Source organism: Dermochelys coriacea, chromosome 14 (assembly GCF_009764565.3).
Source record: "Dermochelys coriacea isolate rDerCor1 chromosome 14, rDerCor1.pri.v4, whole genome shotgun sequence".
NCBI classification, from domain to species: domain Eukaryota; kingdom Metazoa; phylum Chordata; order Testudines; family Dermochelyidae; genus Dermochelys; species Dermochelys coriacea.
Genome location: NC_050081.1, coordinates 13,513,959 through 13,534,216, shown reverse-complemented (window position 1 = coordinate 13,534,216; position 20,258 = coordinate 13,513,959). Strand labels below are relative to the sequence as shown.

Below are 20,258 nucleotides of genomic sequence, written 5' to 3'. Positions count from 1 at the left end.
TCATGTAAGAATGAGAATAGTCACACGGAGGTGAATGGGATTACCTGCCTGATTAAAGTCATGCATGTGCTTACGTACTGTGCTGGATCAGGGCCCAGGTGACTAAATCCAATCTGGAGTTTGATTATTATCCTGGAGATAGTTAAACAGATAAATGTGCTTAAGAGCTTTATAGCCAACATAATAATTCATCAGGATGGTGAATGGGATATGGATGGGAAAGGACTTTTGTCATCAGGACACCAGTCAAAATCCAGTACATATTTCTGTTGAGTAAAGGGCACTTTACAAGCAGTGCTGCAGTACAGATAGAGGCATACGCAGTTTGAACAACTATTGGTCAAATTCTGCATTGGCTAATTACATTCTACCGGTGCAGTTTTGGCTGGGCAGAGTTAAACTCTTCTGCAGTGTTGCAGTGAGCTGTTTAATAGCTGTGGCTTTCTTCCCCAGATGTGGCTGCATTTCAGTGACAGGTGAAGTGATTTTTCTTGATCGATATTTGGGGTAAATTGTGCCATGACACCACAATCTGACAGATGCATGAGAAGCTCTTGGTAGATGCAATGCCTCCTGGGGAGCGCAGCTGCTGCCTTTCAAGCAGGTGCACTCTCTGTCACCACGGAGCTAGCTCTGCTTCACATGAGAGCATGGGACCAGCAATGCTGCTGGACTTGGACAATCCTTGTTGGCCAGTTAGACTGCGGAGGATTGCAGCACTGAAAGCCACAGCACCATAGAATCACAGGACAATGGAACTATGGCAGTGCTCAGCCCTGGTATAGGGGCAAAATGTGGGAGAAAGGGCCTTGCTCTTTCACCATTACCCCTTTCCTGCCCAGCGTTGGCTCGCAATCATGGCATTAGCTTGTGAAATGTCTGATGATCCTTTAAAAGGAACTGCCATGACCCACCTGGCCTTACATACCCCTTGGAAACACATCCAATTCTATCATCACCTCTTGAATTACTTAGCAATAAACCACGGGATGTCATGACCTCATTAGCAGCTTTCTCACCGAACTTTAACGACACAATCTTTCACACCCTAGCTTGGGATCTGTGTAATATTACCCTCCCCCACATCGCCTCCCAATGGCCTGTACCCAGCTATTGCTGTCACACCTTTCAGCAATGAGAAATATGATGCACATTGCTTACAAAGGAAATCTAAGATGCTATTACCACTGCCCTCTTTTACCAATATGACCTATGGAATAAAACCACTTCTGCAATTAGTTAGCAATCGACTGTGTAATCGGTGCCCTGCTGGCAGTAATGACTATCATTAGCAGCAAGATTGTGACACAAGCAAAGGGGAAAGAACTAGGGAATTTGATATTGTCTGATGCTTTATCCATATCTTATGCCTTGCCATGAGCTCAAGGTGAGGCACTAGCCATATGGCTAATTTCCTGTTGCTTGTGCCAGGATTTATACAAACCTAAGGCCAGACTGTGGCTCTCATACTGTGCACGAGGGCAGGTATGGTACAAAGTGACTTCCCTTGGCATTGAACAAGCAGAGCGCTAGCACACAAGGCCTTTGCACCACTTAGGCCCATGGATGCAACAGTTCCTTGGTGAATCACTCTCATCTAAATGGTCCTTAAATGTTTTGCAGACTGCAGACAGCATTGTTCCCAGCATCGAGTAGTCTCAAGAGGGACCTGAGTAGTGCATAGGCTTTGTGCAGGCCCTCTGCACAGGTGTGACTTGTGCAGGGGCTGTGCACAATTGCAGTCTCTGCACTCCCTAAATGCAGGGACTTCTCCTTACTATTTCCTCCTGGGACTGAAGGGAGCAGGGAGGAAGAGGGACCATAACCTTGATCCCCTCTCCTTCGTCAGTCATCAGTTATTTCTTATTAAATGCATAATTCTGGTGAAAACAGGATGGCAGCAAAACCGTCCAGCCAAGTCAGCAACTAACCTCAGCTTTGTATCCATGTTCCAGGTTCTTGATGAAGCACTGAAGATTTGCAATTACATCTTCACTGTCATCTTTGTCTTGGAATCTGTTTTCAAGCTGATTGCCTTTGGGTTTCGCCGGTTCTTTCAAGACAGGTAACAAAGATTAAATCCTGCACGTCTGTGACAGCAGCAGGGGCTCAATAGATAATGGGCCAAATTCAGGGATGATGCAAATCAGGGAAAGCTACTGCTTTATATGCCTCTTGCTGACATACTTGCTCCTGATGTGTAACTTATGTCACTAGTGAATTTGGCCTTGAGACTTCCTTAGGAGTTGCATTGGGTCTAAATCTAACCCTGTGTTCTTGTTATATCATGAAATGAATTCTCACCTTACCAGACAGCTGGCAAGTCTGATCTTTCTTCCCACTGTGGACTGGATAGAGTTGTCCTGGTGAGATCAACAGACTAGGAGGAACTGCAGACATTGGCCTCTGTTGGCTTAGGATGAGCTGTAACTGAGTTAAGATATTTATACATTTAATATTGGTCCCCCTCAAACCTCTGACCTTGCATTTTTCATCTTCCTCAAGTCAAATGTCAAGAACATTGGATTCATGCCAGACTTCTTCCCTAGAGAAAATCATTCCTCCCCAACTTCTAGCTAGTCTGACATCACTGTTGTGCTCATCCTATCTATCTAACTCAAGACTTTCTAGAGGGCCTCTCATCATGGTATCATCTTGGTATGTTTCCTTCTGCCCAATGTGACTGTGTTACAGTGACTGGACATTGGATCAAAGCCTGCAGTTCTTACTTGGACAAAACTCCTGTTGAGTTCAGTGAGAGCCTTGCCAAACAAAAAGCTGAATAAAGGTTGTAGGATTTGGCCTAATGTCTGGATCATCGGTTATAAGCCCAGTCATGGTTTTATATTTTCTTTGGCGTCGGCTGATTCCATAATCTAAAAATAATGGGGTTCCCTCAAAAAAGTTTCAAAAGTTTGTGTCTGTGAGCGTTAGCACCACTGACATGACTGGAATTTGTTTAAAACAAACCAATGCATGCTGCAAATACTTTAGTAGATGTGATTTTGTGTTGTCTTCAGATGGAACCAATTAGACCTGGCAATAGTGCTGCTATCTATCATGGGTATCACTTTGGAAGAGATTGAGGTGAATGCGTCATTGCCCATTAACCCCACCATTATCCGGATAATGAGGGTGCTGAGGATTGCTCGAGGTAAGACAGAGTCCATGTGAGAATCATTTTTATTTGAGGTGCAGTGAGCAGTTCTGTCCAGGACATGACTGGGAAACCACTGCATGCCACATGTCCCACTTAGTGCACTTTGTTCTGGCATCCACAAACTGTAAACAAATAAGAGAACAAAAGAAGAGGAAACATCCCAGAAGAGCCAAGGAGCTGAGCCAACTAGCCATGCATTTCTTAAGAGCACTTGCAGATCTAGATCTTCTTAGAAAAGAGAAACCACTGTGAATTTCATTGATCGGTGAACCTGGAAAAGCAAACTTTGGCATGCTCGTGAAATCAAGTATGTCTCAAAGATCTGGAAACTAGATAGGGGTTTCAGGGCGCAACATAGCCAGAAGCTAGAGAGTTGGCAATTGATTTAAAAAAAAACCCCCAAGATGGTTAATAAATTTCATTTCCCTTGCCACGTGACCTCTTGGTATCGTGTGAGACAACGTGTGTACTTTGCTTTGTATCCAGATGTACCCTAGCGATGATGATGGTAATGATACCTACCGCATCTCTGAGGTTTACTTAGTTAGGGTCTAATTTTCAGAGGAGCTGAACACCAGGAGCCCCAACTGATGTCAGTGTAAGCTGCAAGTGCTCAACACCAGGGCCATCCTTACCCATACGCAAACTACACGGCTGCGTGCTGCTCCAGCAGCCAGCCCAATCCCCGTGCCAGCTGAGCTAGCCAGGAAAGCTGCCCCTGCTCCAGCTCTTCTCCAAAGCCCCCAACCCTGCTCCGCCCCAGCCCTGCCCCCAATCCACCCCTTCCCCTGAGCTACGTCCCAGGGGACTACATCAGGGGTCCGGCGCGCCCCACACTCACCAGGGCGAGCTGGGGAGCGGAGCAGAGCAGAGGAGGGCTGTGTAGGGCACCGCAATGTCTAGGGACGGCCCTGCTCAACACCTTTGGAAATCAGGCTCCAAATGTTTGTAAAGTGCTTTGAGAGCTTAATTATTGTCATGCCAAGTTATCATCATTATTATTATTTATTCTAATTGGAACAAAGAAAGAATGGAAATAGATGAAATGTAGTTGAAGCCAAAAAGGAAGCCTCAAAAGAAAGGGAAACGTCTCTCACATTAGGTACATTTCAAAAGGAAAAGCATATGCAGTTTCCACCTGGAAACTCAATCTTACAGACAAGGGCATGCAAAGCAATGCCTACGTAAATCAAACATGAAGGCAGGCAGCCGCGGAACTCAGAAGGTAGTTAGTCCAAACCAAGAGGAAGGAAAAAGAGATCCAGGGATGGTAACTCAAAAGGATATTTTCAGGGTTGTATATTTAGTATTGGATTCAAGACCCAAGTAGGAGAAAACCCTAACGGGCCAAATTTCATCCCTGGTATAGGCCCCACTGAAGACAATAGGGGTGAATTTGGTTTCCTATTTGTTTAGCTGTAAGCAGAATTCTAAAGGAATGTACATCTGGTAGTATCTTGACCTTTCTAAAACTGTTTACTTCCCTCAGCAGAAGAGACTGTCAGGAGAAAAGGTCATTCTTACATTCCTAGCATTGTGTCAACATTACCCAATTCAGAGGGAGCGAGAGAATGGTGATTCTTTCCCGAAGCCTCAAGGCTCCCGGTGCTGCTATTCACAGGATTCTAACAAGCATCTGGACAACCTAGAGCTCTATAACAAGGCCTTGAGCTTTAGTTGCTAATGGAGAGCACATGACGTGATTTCATGCTTGGGGGATCTTCCTCTCTCTAAAAATTTGTGTCTCCACAGTAATGCTGCAGCAGTAATATTATGAACCTATCATTTTCTGCAGTGTTAAAGTTACTGAAGATGGCTGTAGGGATGCGAGCCCTGCTGGACACAGTCATGCAAGCACTGCCTCAGGTAATTCATTGCCTTCCCAGAAAAATCTCATCAGGACCAGAGCTACATTCTTATTGCAGAATACTGCTCATGGACCGTCCCCCTTATTTTTGTCTTCACTGTCATTAGAAAATTGCATTTCCCATTAGAAAGTAAGTCTCAGATGCTATCCGGGTTGTATCTCTGCTCGGATGGCTTAAGTTTTGTATGAAAGAATACGGGGAGAAGCAGGTCTGGAAAAAAAATCAACTAATGTTGTTGTTCCCCCTCACCATTTCTTTTTCTCTTTCCAGGTGGGGAATCTCGGTCTTCTCTTCATGTTGTTGTTTTTCATATTTGCAGCTCTTGGAGTGGAGCTATTTGGCGACCTTGGTAAGTTCTCCACAGACATAGCATTGCCGGAAGCAGGAGGAAATAGTTATATAGAGGGGGAACGTGAGCAAGCTCTTGTCTAAATGAGATTCTTCTGGTTGATCACACAGAATGCGATGACACTCACCACTGCGAGGGGCTAGGGCGGCACGCCACTTTTAGAAACTTTGGGATGGCCTTTTTAACTCTCTTCCGGGTCTCAACAGGAGACAACTGGAATGGGATAATGAAGGTAAGAGATCTCCGGAGAAGGAATATTGATGATCATTTCTAATCTTGCAGGCTGTCTGTCACTGTTTCAAACCAATAACAGGGATCAGCTGGGGCACTCAAGCTGGGATGGCCCCTGGACTTGTTGATTCGGGGCCTGGGCGTTTTTTCAAAGCAATTCTTTTTCCTCTTGCCTGACAGCGCCTGGGTTTTCTGGCCTTCAGATGCATTGTAAGTTCCCAGGCTTTTCCTGAGATGGTGGCTTGAGGACAAGGAGGGCGATTCAGGGAGTTTTCTATGGAGTGACATTAGTTCAACTGAGTATCTTGTTTTGTACAGGGAATTAGAGTCTCCAGTAGGCTCGTTATTTTTCGCTGGAGCAAATAATACAACTGTGCAACTGATGAGGTCTGGGTCAGTTAGGATAGTTTCACTTTAACCTTGCAAAATGGTCTTTCAGAATGGAGAATCTAGGATAAGCCAGTCCTCTGGGAGTATAAAGGAGCAGATAGGCGCCACCTGTTAGAATGCACTGAGAATAGTTAGTGTTTTCTTTGAGCCTGTGTGCAAGGCAGTATTCTCCTCCAGTGTCACACCTGACTCCAATGACTGAGGTTTTGCTGGGGGGTCGTTTGCTCATCTAGACAGATCTGAAAATCTTCCATGAAACTAGTCTGATCATCTGTGTGTACTCAATAGACGGTTAATCCATTTGGGCCTTATGCAGGAGCATTGAGTGATCGGATGGCAGGATCAGGCCCTCTTCGGTTAGCTGGAGCTTCCTCAGTTTCCATAATCATTTTCCCCCTATCACCAGGACACATTGCGCGACTGCGACCAGGAATCCACCTGTTACAACACAGTCATCTCGCCCATCTACTTTGTCTCCTTTGTGTTGACGGCCCAGTTCGTCCTGGTGAACGTGGTGATTGCAGTGCTCATGAAGCACCTGGAAGAGAGCAACAAGGAAGCCAAAGAGGAAGCAGAGCTGGAAGCGGAGCTGGAGATGGAAATGAAGACTATCACCCCAGGCCCGATCCCTACTTCGGACCTTTTTGCATGGACAGGCGGTAATGGTGGAGAAAGGCCTGAGAGCCCCAGAGGATGTACCAATTCCACACAATTCAAGGTGGATTCTCAGCTCTCATTATTTTATCCTATGGTGAGAATCTCAGGTGGAGGGTGAAGAGCAGGTTGGCCTGCATATTTGCTAAGGGAGGATATGCACGAATTCCAATGAAGGACTGAGTGTACAGTGCATTGGGGAGTTGTATTCCTCACTATCTGTTGACTGAATTGCTGCATGTTTTGATAATCTATGCTACAATGTAGAGATCCTGACCCAGTCTTTGCACCAGATTGTCACTTCTGCTCAGGTGCAAAGAGCTCTGTGTCTGTTCTAGTGATGGGCCCAAGCCACAAAGTTCAGATCTGGCTCCAAATTTGGGGGATGTTCTAATCCAGGGTTTTGGAGAGCGTGGGGGGGGATAAAATTTTGCTGAGTTTTTTTCTTTTAAATGCTAAATAAAATTTATATTTTATATAAACTAAGTTTAATATTTACCCCCTCTCGGAACCAGTGCTCCCAGGGAAAAGATTACTTCAATAATAGGAGAATCCTCTGAGGTCTTGATCCTACTCCCATTGAATTCAATGGCACAGTTCCTATTGACTTTAATGGTGCAGGCTCTGGGCCATAGTGCTATAGCTGATGGTACTGCACTGCTTATATTTGTGAGCTATAAATGAGTTCCACTCGTCTCTCAAAAAAAGTTTCTGAATGGGGACTGGGTTAGTGAGGGGATCCAGACTTCTCCATATTTAGTTAGTGGGGCCGTGAAGCACAATTATACAAACATAAGAATGGTCCAGTCTCTATTCAGATGCCCAGATAGCTGCAAGATCTGTAACTGTGTTTCATGTTTACACCCACCTATCTAGCTCTTTTTCATATAAAATAGAAAATCTTGAGTTTCACATGAGTGAATGAAAAGACGTCTATTTGCCCTGTTTACAAGGCAAACTAATGAGTATTCTTATAGCTGAAAAACTCATTTGTGATCTTTAGGAATGAAGACAGAGTAAACTCTAAACTCATGTTCAGTTCCTAAGCCTTTGGAAAATGTCTCTCGCTATTAAAAATCACTGAGGTATGAGATGGATCCCAGAGCTGTCCTGACAGCACAAGGCAACGTGATTCAGGGTAATGAGAGGGACCTCCTTGGTAAATTACATCTTACTGCTCCTTTACAAAGAAACACTGTGCCTTCAGCACCCCCCCCCCCACACTCCCCAATAGACAGACACATCCATGCCCTCTGAGCACATACTGCACACTGCAGCTTTTGTGCTTGGGGAGCGATGGGCTTGATTGTGCCCTGTTTGGGTAACATTGACCAGTGTGGTAGCTAGTCTCAGAACCTAACGTTCTCTCTCAAGCAGAGAGCTGCAATTCTGCCCTGCTGCTGTGCGGTGAGCAAGTGTATAGACCATGTCCTTTCCTCCACACTAGAGCATCCCTACAGCAGACGGCAAGATTTTCTCCTTTATTAGTTCAGTCTGTTTGGTTCAGTCTGTTCTAGGATTATCCTACATTGATCTTATTCTGCATCCTCTAATATAATATATATATAATATTACAGGTAGTATGGCCAAACAGTCATCTTCAGCATAGTCACAGATCAGTAACCAAGCTAAGCAATCAGAATTATACCATCAGCTGTTTGAGAGGCTTTACAAATTTCATTTGGCCTGTCTTCTATTTGGAGTGGCCATGGAGGATGTTTATTCCACCCTCTTGTATATTTTCCAGACTCTATTCATTGCTCTTCCCACCAAAACAGATGCTTTGAAAACCTCAGGACGGTTTTATTCTGAAATAACTGTGATGATTTTCTTTCCTTACAATCAAAATCTCCACAAAGAGTCTGGTGTTTGGATACATGATGGTAGAGGAATACAGTTCTCAGAATGCACTTCTGCAAGGTCATGTGGTCAGCATGCGCCTTTGCTTGCATATTCCCTAGAATATTTGTATTGCGTGCCATTTGACTGTAACAGAGGTCCTCATTTCATTGTACATATTGGCTCTTCCCTGCACAAAAGGGACAACTTTTAAATGACTCCTGTACTGTTTGTGAAAATTATATGTTATCATATATAATATTTCTGCTGTACACACGTAGGCCAACATTTTTAAAGGTGGGAGCTTGAAGTTAGGAACCTAAACCCATATTTACCTAACCCAACCCACCTAAATTAGTGGCCTGATAGTCACCTGTGCTGACCATCCACAACCTCCATGGAAGTCAGTGAGATTGGAGAATGCATGGCACCTCCAACAGTCAGGCCACTTTCATTTCTGTGGTGCCCAGGTATGGATTTAGGTACCTAACACTAGACTCCCATGTTTGAAAACGTTGCCGTTAAGTGTTTCATAGATGTCTTACAGCAATAGTTTCCTTTAGAAGTTCCCAGTAACAAGCAATTGGATTCTGATACAATGGCCCTGCCAGACTTCTGCAACTCAGAATAACTAGTAATGGTCATTCAGGATGGAAGTAATGTCTGAAGATGGGCCCAAGCCTGAAATGTCCCACAGTTCACTGGGGCATCTGGCTTCAGTCCTGTCTCTAGTGATGTCTGAGAAAGCTTCTGACTGTGAAATTACTGCACTGTTCTCTTTCCTCCTCTATCTCATACTTTTCCTTCCTGATCATTTCTATTACTGCTAATCTCTCTCTGAAAACTATGGTTTTCTTCTTCCTGTTTTCCCCTGTCCTTTTACTCTGTCCCTCTGTCTCTGTCCCTCACTTTCTCTCTCTTTCTCTTTCTTTGGCTTGCCTTATCCTTCTGCATGCTATATGGCACCCCTCCCAGGAAAGACACTTGTTTGATACCATATCACTGCTGATCCAGGAATCTCTGGAAGGAGAGTTGAAGCTGATGGACAACCTGTCAGGCTCTGTGTACCATCATTATGCCCTTCCAGCTCCTGAATATTACAACTCTGAGAAACAGGTTAATATTCCTAATTTCCTGCACAGTCTCTGTCCAAGGCAATTTGACTGAGACCTGTATTGAAAAGATAAAGTTGGGGGTGGGGTTTAATCGAAACTAGCCATAGGGATTTTGAAGCCTAAGTCATCAGGGCTATTTTATGGGAGGGCAAGTTAACTTATCTCTGTTTAAGATATTATATATCCATGCTAGAACAAGTGTGCAGGATTTAATCTCCCCTCCTTAATGTACTAAATCCAAAGCTAAATTTCTCTATATTTGAGTGGCCTGAGGATGATGACCAAATGTAACCCAGATCCTGAGATTGGATTCATGCATTGCAACTGCACAGGTGCTGGGATCCAACCGTGCAGACTGGATTGTAGGATGGGAGCTCATGGACCAGATCACAGGGTGGTGTAAAGGGGCATCTCTCCATTCTGCAGCAATGCCCATTTACACTAGCTGAGGATCCAGCCCCATATGTCTCTCTAAATAGGCCTCTTGCGACTGGGTCCTGATCTCCAATCTGAACCCAATTCGAGAAAGCAAGACAGCACTTTAGAAAGTGCTTATATCCCAAAGAAGTCAGTGAAGCTTGGGTATGTGCTTAAAGTTAATCAGGTACTTAAGTGCTGTCTTCAGTAGGAGTGGACTTAAGCATGTGTGTAAGTGCTTTTCTGAACTGGGGCCTTAAACAGTTAAAATAATATCACTCAATTTTTTAAATTAATGTAGTTGAAATAAAATTCCTGCTTTCTCCTATCCATTACTCCTTAGCGCAAACACTTTTTCGTATGACATAGGCTAATTCAAATACCCTCATTTTTTATTGTTTTCATTTTGACTGAGCAAAATCCAATAGTGCTGTAATTTTTTGCTAAAAATATCTTATCTTTGTTTTATCAGATAAAAATATCTGAAGAGTTCTTATTAAATTATTAGTATATTTATTTACCAGCTCATTGAGTACTATAAATTATTCGACTTTTCTTTTCATTAGGCAGGGAGAACAAGTTTGGATACAATGAGATCTATACCTTTATAGGTTTCACAATATTGGGATAACTTTTTACCCTCTAGTTGTTAATTTCACTTTCATTATGCTGGGGATTATTAACCAACAGACAGAGGTCTCCCTTAAAACCTATGATGGAAGGGACAAGCTAGCTTTGTTACTTTTTTCTGGGGACTGCTGAGAGCTTGTATGGCGGTCCACATAACTTAGAGTAGCTTCGGGGCTGCTCTAAACTATCCCAACTAATAATGGCCCCCAAAGGTTCATTACAGCAGCCAGGAATTACCTGCATCCAACACATACTGGCCACAGCCCCTTTTCCCTCACCATGCCCTTAGGCTGTGGAGGAGGGCCCATAGAGGCTGGCATAGAGCTACTAATATCAGTCTTATGCCAGCTAGGAATTCATCTGCCGTGCTGGGGGAGTTCTCAATGGCCCAATTAGGGCATCTCTCTGGCTCCTTTGTGCTGCCTCAGTGGCAGCTGGGTTCTAGTGGACTCAGGTGTGCAAGAGCTGCAAGTGCCTCTTATCTACATTTCCTGGTTCCATCCACAACCAGAGACAGAAGGTCTGGGATACAGTGACTGATGCTAGAACAGCTCTGGCACTGGCAGTTCATTGTATTCCTGACTCCGAAGGATACACTGGAAATCCCACCAGAAAGCCTGTCCAGTAAGATTGCTAGCCAGCCCTATGTCACAGATTCAGAGGGTTTGGATAGAGTTCAAAAGTACAATCAGTTTCATGATTATCTCAACCAAACTTCTGAGGTTCATCCATCACTAGATTTAATTAGCCCCATGTGAAATAGTATGACACCATTTCCAAAAGCAGGCGTGCGGGAGAAACCAACTCTTTGCTAGGTTGGATATGGCAGGCTTCGGTCTCCACAGCTTCTCTTGAAAGACGCATTGCTGTGGCAATAGACTGTTTGAACACTTAAGATAAAAGTGCTAATCCTTTGAATTAAGAGAGGAAATGCTGACGTACTGGGAGCCCTAGAGGCAGCACTGTGGACCTATGTCTTGATGTAGAAGCTGTAGTTGTGCATGAATCAGTTTTATATAAGGCCTATAAAACACTCCCTTCGCTAACCACACACCCATAGAGAAGTACGTGACAATCGGTAAAACAGATATCAGGTTTGAGAGAGAGTGCTTGGAAAGTCAAGCCTACACTTTAAATCCAGCATCTGGCTTTGAGGCTGCTGACAACAGTGACTCTGCTTTGTTAGGAGAACACTGCCCTTTCTTTTGGCCAGTCTAGACAGCCACCTCAAAGCACAAAGCAATGACACATTGTGCTTCCCATTAGATGGCCATGTGTGCCTCAAGAGAGAGCGCCCTCCACTGAAGGCTGCATATTTTGCTTGAATTTTTTTTAGAAAGGACCAACCCTGTCACTGACTTGTCGTGGCCCTGAGGAAATCATAGAGGGCAGATTTTCAAATATATTTAGATGTCTAAAGATGCATATAGATGCCCAATGGGGTTTTCAAAAGCACCTAAGTGGGTTAACTAACTCCCATAAATGATTCAAAGCCCATTAGCACCTGATCCAAAGACCACTGAAGTGACTGGGAAGAATCTCACTGACTGCAGGAGACCGTGGATCAAGACTTTATGCCTCAGTTTACCCATCTGTAAACAAGTTATGCTACCTGCCTCACATGGCAGAGACTCAATTCACATTTTGGAAAGTAGATTGAGATCCTATAATGAAAGTCTCCCTAGATAGGTGTCATTCTTTACACTGCATTAAAGATGCATACATGAACTGCTGATTGCAACCTAGTCAGATGATTTTGGTGTTGAGGGTATCCCACGAGGATCCAAACAAGATAGGCTAGACTCAAACACAACTGCAACAGCGCCATAGCATTTAGGGATAGGAGATATCAGCGAAGTTTGGAGGTTCTCAATGCCTCTAATAGTTAGATGTCATTAGAATAATAAAAATACATATTTATCTACATACTACCTAAGCGAATGTTACTTTCACTTCCTGTTGGTGTTGTGAGGATAAAAACGTTAAAACTTGTGAAGCACTTTGAAATCTACTGATGAAAGGCATTATATAAGAGCCAGGTATTACTACTCTTATTATTCCTCAATTTGTCACATAGAAACTAGTATTTCTCACAGCACCTTTAGTTTACAATTGTAAATTCTGTCATGAGTTATTTGTAAGTATTTAAGGCTGAATGTAATGGGTTTTCTTACCCCATTTCCTTATGGTTTTATCTACCGCAATGACATGCATGATATAGATGCTCTTATTTTAGGGATAATGCTTCAGTATTTAGATGCTTATATTTTTTTTCAAAAGATTTGTGTCCTGGTTTCTTATGCTTAATCATCTCTCCCTTGTTTAGATCCCTCTAGCTGAGATGGAGGCTCTGTCTCTGACGTCAGATATTCTCTCTGAAAAGTCCGGGTCCTTAGCTCTGACGGATGACTCTTTTCCTGATGATACTAACACACTCTTACTTAATGCTCTGGAAAGCAATGTACATACACTGGTCACTATATATTCTGATGTTTACAGGGTTCTAAATACTGCTGTCCCATGGTTAATCACAATGGTATTTTCGGTCCAACTCTATCTTCACATAGTACCTAATCTTTTATCTGAAGAGGGCAGTTTATTTTTATTTTTTGCATCATACGTAAAAACATTACATTATCTTCAAAAAAAATAGCCCACTCACCCACAAAAAATGGATGGTGTGAATCTTGAAACTTTCTCTGCATCTGAAATAAATCAATGTTTGTGTGCATAAAAGACACACCCATGAGCAAATAGCTCATGCGTCTTATGCAAAAGGATTATCTACATCCCCTTGGTTTGTAACTGACTAGATTTTGTGAACATAGGTGCCCTCAGTGCTTTGGGGATGGGTACCAGATGCACTTTTTTGAAATACAGCAGCTGCGGATCTCTCAGAGATGCTGCTTGTTTTGTGAACTCTCCTTACCAAACAATATTGGATTCCTTTCTCTTTTTTGTAAGAAATTACCAGTATTTTGAGCCCTGCTTTAACCATCTTCTTTTTGAAACATTAGACATTTTTAGCTGATGTGTAGCGATCAAGTGCTTTTTTTCTGCTGTACAACAGACATAACTTCTCTTCCAACATTTTTGGATCCATTCTTGTTTTCTCTGTTGTCATCCATATACCTATCTCTGGATGTTTGTGTTGTTGATAAATTTTCTATCATCCTAATTAATATTTATTTGGGCTACATCTTCTTTAAACCGTGACAATATTTCCCATCATGCTTCATGGCATCATGTACAAAAGATTTTGTAAACTACATTTAACATTTTGTATGGAACATTTTGTTTCAAAATAAGATATCTAGTGGAGGTGGGCTGAGGAGCGCAGTGTTCCAGTCTGGATCCAGATTAGGTAGAGATTAGGAATCTGACAGCACTGAAGTATTTGTGAGCTGTTTTTCATGGGATCATCTTTCAGACTTTTAAATGGCTTTCATGAAATTAGCTGTTCTCTCAAGATTTCTGCTATTGAGGCTGAAATCTCAGACGAGTTTGGCTGCATCTGAACTGGAAAATGAGCCCCTTCTGAGTTGGATCTCGCTTGGAAACCTAGACAAGGAGAGTGGATTTGGATCTGATCTCGAATCCAAATGTATTAAGCAAAATTATGTGTAGAGAAAGGTGTGTGCATGCAGGTTGGTGAGGAGGATTTCAAACCAGAAGTGTCAGCATTACCGGAATTGAATTTGCCCTCCTCATTTGAGTTATAGCAGGAGACTGCAGTCCCTAATGAATATCGTTTATATCTAAATCAGCAAATTCATTAAGACTGAAAACAATTTTTTTATGGCAGCGAACTTGGATTTGGTTGGCCAATTTTACAACAGTGATCCCCCTCCTTTTCTTCTTCTTTTTTTTCTTTTTTTTTTTTTTGTAAATCCATTTAATCTTGTCATGTTTTACTGTGTACACAAAACACACTAATGAAATTTTGCTTCTATTAGTGGACTAAATTAGAAAAAACCTCAGAAAATCTATTTCAGAAAAATAGTAACGCTCAGAGTAAGTGGAAGATAAATTTGCCAGTAGATAATTTTTAAACTACTCTGAAAGAAGGGGATCAGAGATGTACTTTACTGAACTACATTGTCATGTTCCTCTGTTTTCTATGATTTCTTATGGAGTCCTTTATAAAGGAGGTAGTTCTTTTGTTAGAAATACACGACTGGGCTTACGTTATTTCCATGTTTGATAACATCTTATAACTTTTTTTAGAACGCAAGAACATAGGAATTGCCCTACTGAATCGGACCCAAAGTCTATGTAGTATCTGTCTCTGATGGTGGCCAATGCCAAATGCTTCAGAGAAAGCTTGGAAGAAGCCTGTACTAGCAGATGTGGGATAATCAGCCCCCCACATTAGGTCTTATCTATATCTCTAATAGAGATTGGTTTATGCCCTGAAGAATCAAATTTAATATCCTGCCAAAAAAGTGTCATTAATAATTATTACTAGAAAAGGAAAGAAAAAGCAATAAAATGACAGTGGAAGTCAAAGCAGGGTACATCTTCTGCGAACGATATTGTTTCTTCATTCTTAGAAGAGGGGATGACTGTTACATACTTACCTTTGCAAAAGTCTAACTGACTTGGGAGGGCACATATGGGAGGCTTGATTTTTTTTTATATGATCAGAGTTGTGCAAAAAGCATGTGTGCATTGCTGGGCCTTGAGGCATGATGCCTGTTTCAACTCTTCCTGAAATAGTCATGGTTTATTACTGCAGTGTTGCTTTCCTCTGTTTCCCAGTATTTTATGTGGTTCATTCAGTGTGATGGTTTAGTGACACTATAAAATTAGGGGGATAGCTTCCTAGTAGATCCATTTGTGCAAGTTTCATTTTGTTTCAGTCAACCTTGTACATATCGACAATTTGCATGCACCATCGTGCCCCATATTTATTGCAATGGCTGTTGCTAGGGGTCCCAGGTTCTCCGGGTCTTCCAACTCTGTGATGTTTTCTCTCTCTTCTTTCATAGACTGATCACCTCTCCAAAGATGACACTCTGACACTGTCCCCCAGCAAGGACTTGCTGAATGTGAGAAAGCCTGCCGTAGGTCGCACCCACTCTTTGCCAAATGACAGCTATATGTTCCAACCTCCATACTCTGGCTCCTGTGCCAACTCCCAGGCTGAGAGAAATACATCTCATCAGAAATTGTGGTCAGGTATAAATCTCTCCACGCTGACCATATCGGGGCTGGGGGTTTCAAAGTGTAGCTACGGAACTACCTATGTCGCTACATATCATTTGTATCAAAGCTACCTATATAGCTATAGAAAAGGAGTACTTGTGGCACCTTAGAGACTAACAAATTTATTAGAGCATAAGCTTTCGTGAGCTACAGCTCACTTCATCGGATGCCTCGTGAAGTGAGCTGTAGCTCATGAAAGCTTATGCTCTAATAAATTTGTTAGTCTCTAAGGTGTCACAAGTACTCCTTTTCTTTTTGCAAATACAGACTAACACGGCTGCTACTCTGAAACCTATATAGCTATGTATCAGTTCTGATGGCAGTTAGGTCTCTAGATGCCTAAAATGGCTTTGAAAAGCCCATCTATCAGGTATAAACTAACAAATTGGCCAGTCTAGAATAAAATCTTCCTCCATCTGAACCTTACACCCATTTTAGAACCAAAACTTTTTAAAGGGTTCAGAAAAAAGGAAGTGACGGGACCATTGGGAGGGCAGGTGGTTGGACCTGTCTTACATTCTACCCTCCTATCGCTGCCTTCAGAATTCGTAAGAACTGTGGATGCTCCACCAGTCTCACCCCAGCAAACTAAGACCTGTGAATGAAAACCCCAGCAGAAGTTATCTTTAGAGGAGTGTCGCCTCACTTCTTGTTTCTGAAATACTGTGACGAGGTCTGTCCTGCTTCCAAATAACTGCTCTTCTTCTTAGGGTGGGGTGGCCCAATGGTCAGAGTCAGTGGGGCTGTCCTTAGATTTAGGGCAGCAAGGTCTAGCGGCCAGCATCAATAGAACCCTCCTTCAGCACATGGCAATATGGCCGACCAGTCAGAGTTAATAGGACAGCCCTCCTGCACCAGGCAGTAAGGCCTACTGGCCAAAAGGGAAGTAGACCACCACCCAGGGGTAGGTTGATGGCCAAGGTAGAGGAACCTGGGCCCTCCCTACTCCTCCAGGTCCTAGCCCAGGGTCAGCGCGGATCCCACTGAAACATGCTGACTCTGTTTCTGGTACCACAACTGGATCAATGTCTGGTTCCCATGGGCTACTTCCAACTCTGTCTTCCTGCTATGTAGTCTGCAGGTCCTCTGGTTCTCCAGGGTATTCAGCAGGCGATGTTCCCAGTGGCTCCTTTTCCTCGTGGGCTTCCACTGACAGCTGGGTATTTACCTAGGTCTCAGTGTACGTGGCCTCTGTGGTCTGGGGCTCCAACAGCTTCCGGACAGGAGCATGCAACACCCATCCTCTCTCCTCCCCAGACTGAGTTGAACTGCTCCCTCTTATAGTGTGGTTCCAGTTGGAGCATGCCCAGCAGGGAGAGGGGGCGAGGCTTCCTTAGTCCAAAGTACAGGGTTAACCCCTTCTGGCCCAGGGCAGGGCAAATATACCTGGTCACAGACACATTCTCCCAAATGGATCCCAAATTCAGAACATTTTCAGGTTAGCTCACCCTTCCCTGGATTGACAGGGGAATGGTTCCTCCTGTGAGACTGAAGAGAGATAATGAATTCTATTCTTTAGAGAGAACAATAAACTGGAGTATTGGGGCAGTCTTTACTTCTTCATAGCATATGAACCAATGAATGTGGCCTAAGATTGACCGAAGCATTGGAGCAAAGCTGATATCTGTAATCAGTCTCCAAAGTGTTTAGTGGGAGCTCATTATAAAGTAGTACACATTATCCCTGTTTTAAAACCGACCATGACATCAAAATGAAAACCAAAATAATGGTCGTCCTTCAAGATAGGTTGTAGATCCTTGATGATGTGTTGGAGAGGTTTTAGTTGGGGGCTGAAGGTGATGGCTAGTGGCGTTCTGTTATTTTCTTTGTTGGGCCTGTCCTGTAGTAGGTGACCCATCACTCTCACCGATCTTGGGAGACAGGCCAGTCCTTGCTTACAGACAGCCCCCTAGTCTGAAGCAAATACTCACCAGCAACCACACACCACATAACAGAACCACTAACCCAGGAACCTATCCTTGCAACAAAGCCCGTTGCCAACTCTGTCCACATATCTATTCAGGGGACACCATCATAGGGCCTAATCACATCAGCCACACTATCAGAGGCTCGTTCACCTGCACATCTACCAATGTGATATATGCCATCATGTGTCAGCAATGCCCCTCTGCCATGTACATTGGCCAAACTGGACAGTCTCTACGTAAAAGAATGAATGGACACAAATCAGACGTCAAGAATTATAACATTCAAAAACCAGTCAGAGAACACTTCAATCCCTCTGGTCACTCGATTACAGACCTAAGAGTGGCTATTCTTCAACAAAAAAGCTTCAAAAACAGACTCCAACAAGAGACTGCTGAATTGGAATTAATTTGCAAACTGGATACAATTAACTTAGGCTTGAATAGAGACTGGGAATGGATGAGTCATTACACAGGATAAAACTATTTCCCCATGTTATTTCCCCACCCCACCCCACCCCCCACTGTTCCTCAGATATTCTTGTTAACTGCTGGAAATAGCCTACCTTGCTTGTCACCATGAAAGGTTTTCCTCCTTTCCCCCTCCTGCTGCTGGTGATGGCTTATCTTAAGTGATCACTCTCCTTACAGTGTGTATGATAAACCCATTGTTTCATGTTCTCTGTGTGTGTATATCAATCTCCCCTCTGTTTTTTCCACCAAATGCATCCGATGAAGTGAGCTGTAGCTCACGAAAGCTTATGCTCTAATAAATTTGTTAGTCTCTAAGGTGCCACAAGTACTCCTTTTCTTTTTAGGGACAAATACTGTCCCTTTAAAGGATTCATTCACATCAATGGAAAGACTTGGGGTGAAATCTTAGCCCATTAAAGTCTATGCAAAACTCCCTTTGACTTCAATGGGATCAGGATTAGTTCTGTGTAGCCCAAGGTCACTGAAACTTCCTTGGCTTTTAAAAAGATCCTCATGGTGCTGTGGAGGGAGTTTCTGGTGCTGTGCATGTTGCTGTTTAATCCAGGTGTCTTTGTTCCTACGTTGAGCTAGTTTGCAAGCCAAACCCAGGCTTCTTCCTAGTTCTTTGTTTACCTTGAACTTGCACTGTTCAGTTTCCATCTTGGTAAAATGAATAGCACTGGCTGACACTAGTTGAATCTGAGGAGCCTGCATTACTCCCTAGGGAATCCTGGATAAATAGTCCCATTTGGAAGTAGGGCAGATATTTAGGAAAAGCTTTTGCATGATTCTGCAAAGCCACGCTGGACCCTGAAGTTTGTGCTGGCCATTGATGCACTGTTTTGATCACTTGTTAAGTAGCTCAGGTTAAACAGGGTATTGGAAGTAGGAGTGTTTAGGGTAAATGTGTTTTGTTTTTTTCTGGCTATGATCATCTAGGGTTTAGAAGCTAAGAATGGTCTGACCTAGTCAGGATTTGGATTGGAGACCTCTGAGGAAAACCTGAGATGTTCCAAGAAATGATCCTAGCCATTCATCCTCCCTTTGAGTCAGCACTCAGCCAGTGACCCAGCATGGGCGGGGGGGGCATTCTGTACTGTTTTCAGATCAGAGAAAACTAATGTCCTATTCATAACCATGTTAAAACCAATTAAATACTTCATGTTTACATCTGCCTCAGTGTCTTGGCAAAATTCCCATTGCTTTAACTGGACAAAGTATTCTACACACTTTTTTCTGAGATGCTGTATAGTGTTGCTGGTACCCTTTAAATGGTTGCCCTATTCCATCTAAAAAGTGGCTGTATTTCAGTGCTGAGTGAAGGGAACTCCTACCTGTTTCAGAGTGGTAGCCGTGTTAGTCTGTATCAGCAAAAAGAACGAGGAGTACTTGTGGCACCTTAGAGACTAACAAATTTATTTGGGCATAAGGTTTCACAGGCTAAAACCCACTTCATCGGGTGCATGCAGTGGAAAATATAGTAGGAAGATATATATACACAGAGAACATGAAAAAATGGGTGTTGCCAGACCAACTATAACGAGACTAATCAATTAAGGTGCGCTATTATCAGCAGGAGAAAAAAAACTTTTGTAGTGATAATCAGGATGTTAATAAAAAGTATTAATTGTGCAATGCCTGTCTAGTCCAATGGGAGAGTTTTCACTGAAAGGTTATTAAGCTATGGGAGATATCTACAGATGAATGTTTGTCACATTCCTGTTTCCTGTCCCTTTCTCAAGGTTCAACAGCCTCCGTGCAGTCGCAGCCTGCTGACACCAGTTCTCTCCTGCAAATCCCAAAAGATCATTTTCACCACATAAGACCACATGGCAATTTGGACTGGGAAAGCAAATCCAAGATTCCCCCAACTGTGCATTCTCCCTCTGCAGAAAGATTACTTCGTAGGCAGGTAAGCAGAGTTGTGACTGTGAACCTGCTATAGTTCAAGACTGGTGGGTTACTAAGTTAACTGATGGGTTACTAACCTTTATATCG

The 20,258-nt window shown here is 43.1% G+C and overlaps 1 protein-coding gene across 3 annotated transcripts in view; it reads left to right on the top strand.

Annotated features, from left to right (window-relative positions):
* Positions 1-20,258, top strand: part of CACNA1G (calcium voltage-gated channel subunit alpha1 G) — a 152,439-nt gene that overhangs the window by 122,625 nt on the left and 9,556 nt on the right. Inside the window, exons 27-36 of one of the 3 annotated variants that reach the window (XM_043497276.1) lie at positions 1,956-2,065; positions 3,021-3,154; positions 4,956-5,026; positions 5,299-5,377; positions 5,488-5,609; positions 6,405-6,749; positions 9,467-9,607; positions 12,980-13,114; positions 15,645-15,834; positions 20,003-20,172. In XM_043497276.1, the coding sequence (XP_043353211.1) occupies positions 1,956-2,065; positions 3,021-3,154; positions 4,956-5,026; positions 5,299-5,377; positions 5,488-5,609; positions 6,405-6,749; positions 9,467-9,607; positions 12,980-13,114; positions 15,645-15,834; positions 20,003-20,172 (1,497 nt within the window). The remainder of the gene's footprint in view (positions 1-1,955; positions 2,066-3,020; positions 3,155-4,955; positions 5,027-5,298; positions 5,378-5,487; positions 5,610-6,404; positions 6,750-9,466; positions 9,608-12,979; positions 13,115-15,644; positions 15,835-20,002; positions 20,173-20,258) is intronic. The other 2 variants (XM_043497274.1, XM_043497273.1) reach the window with 2 other exon arrangements.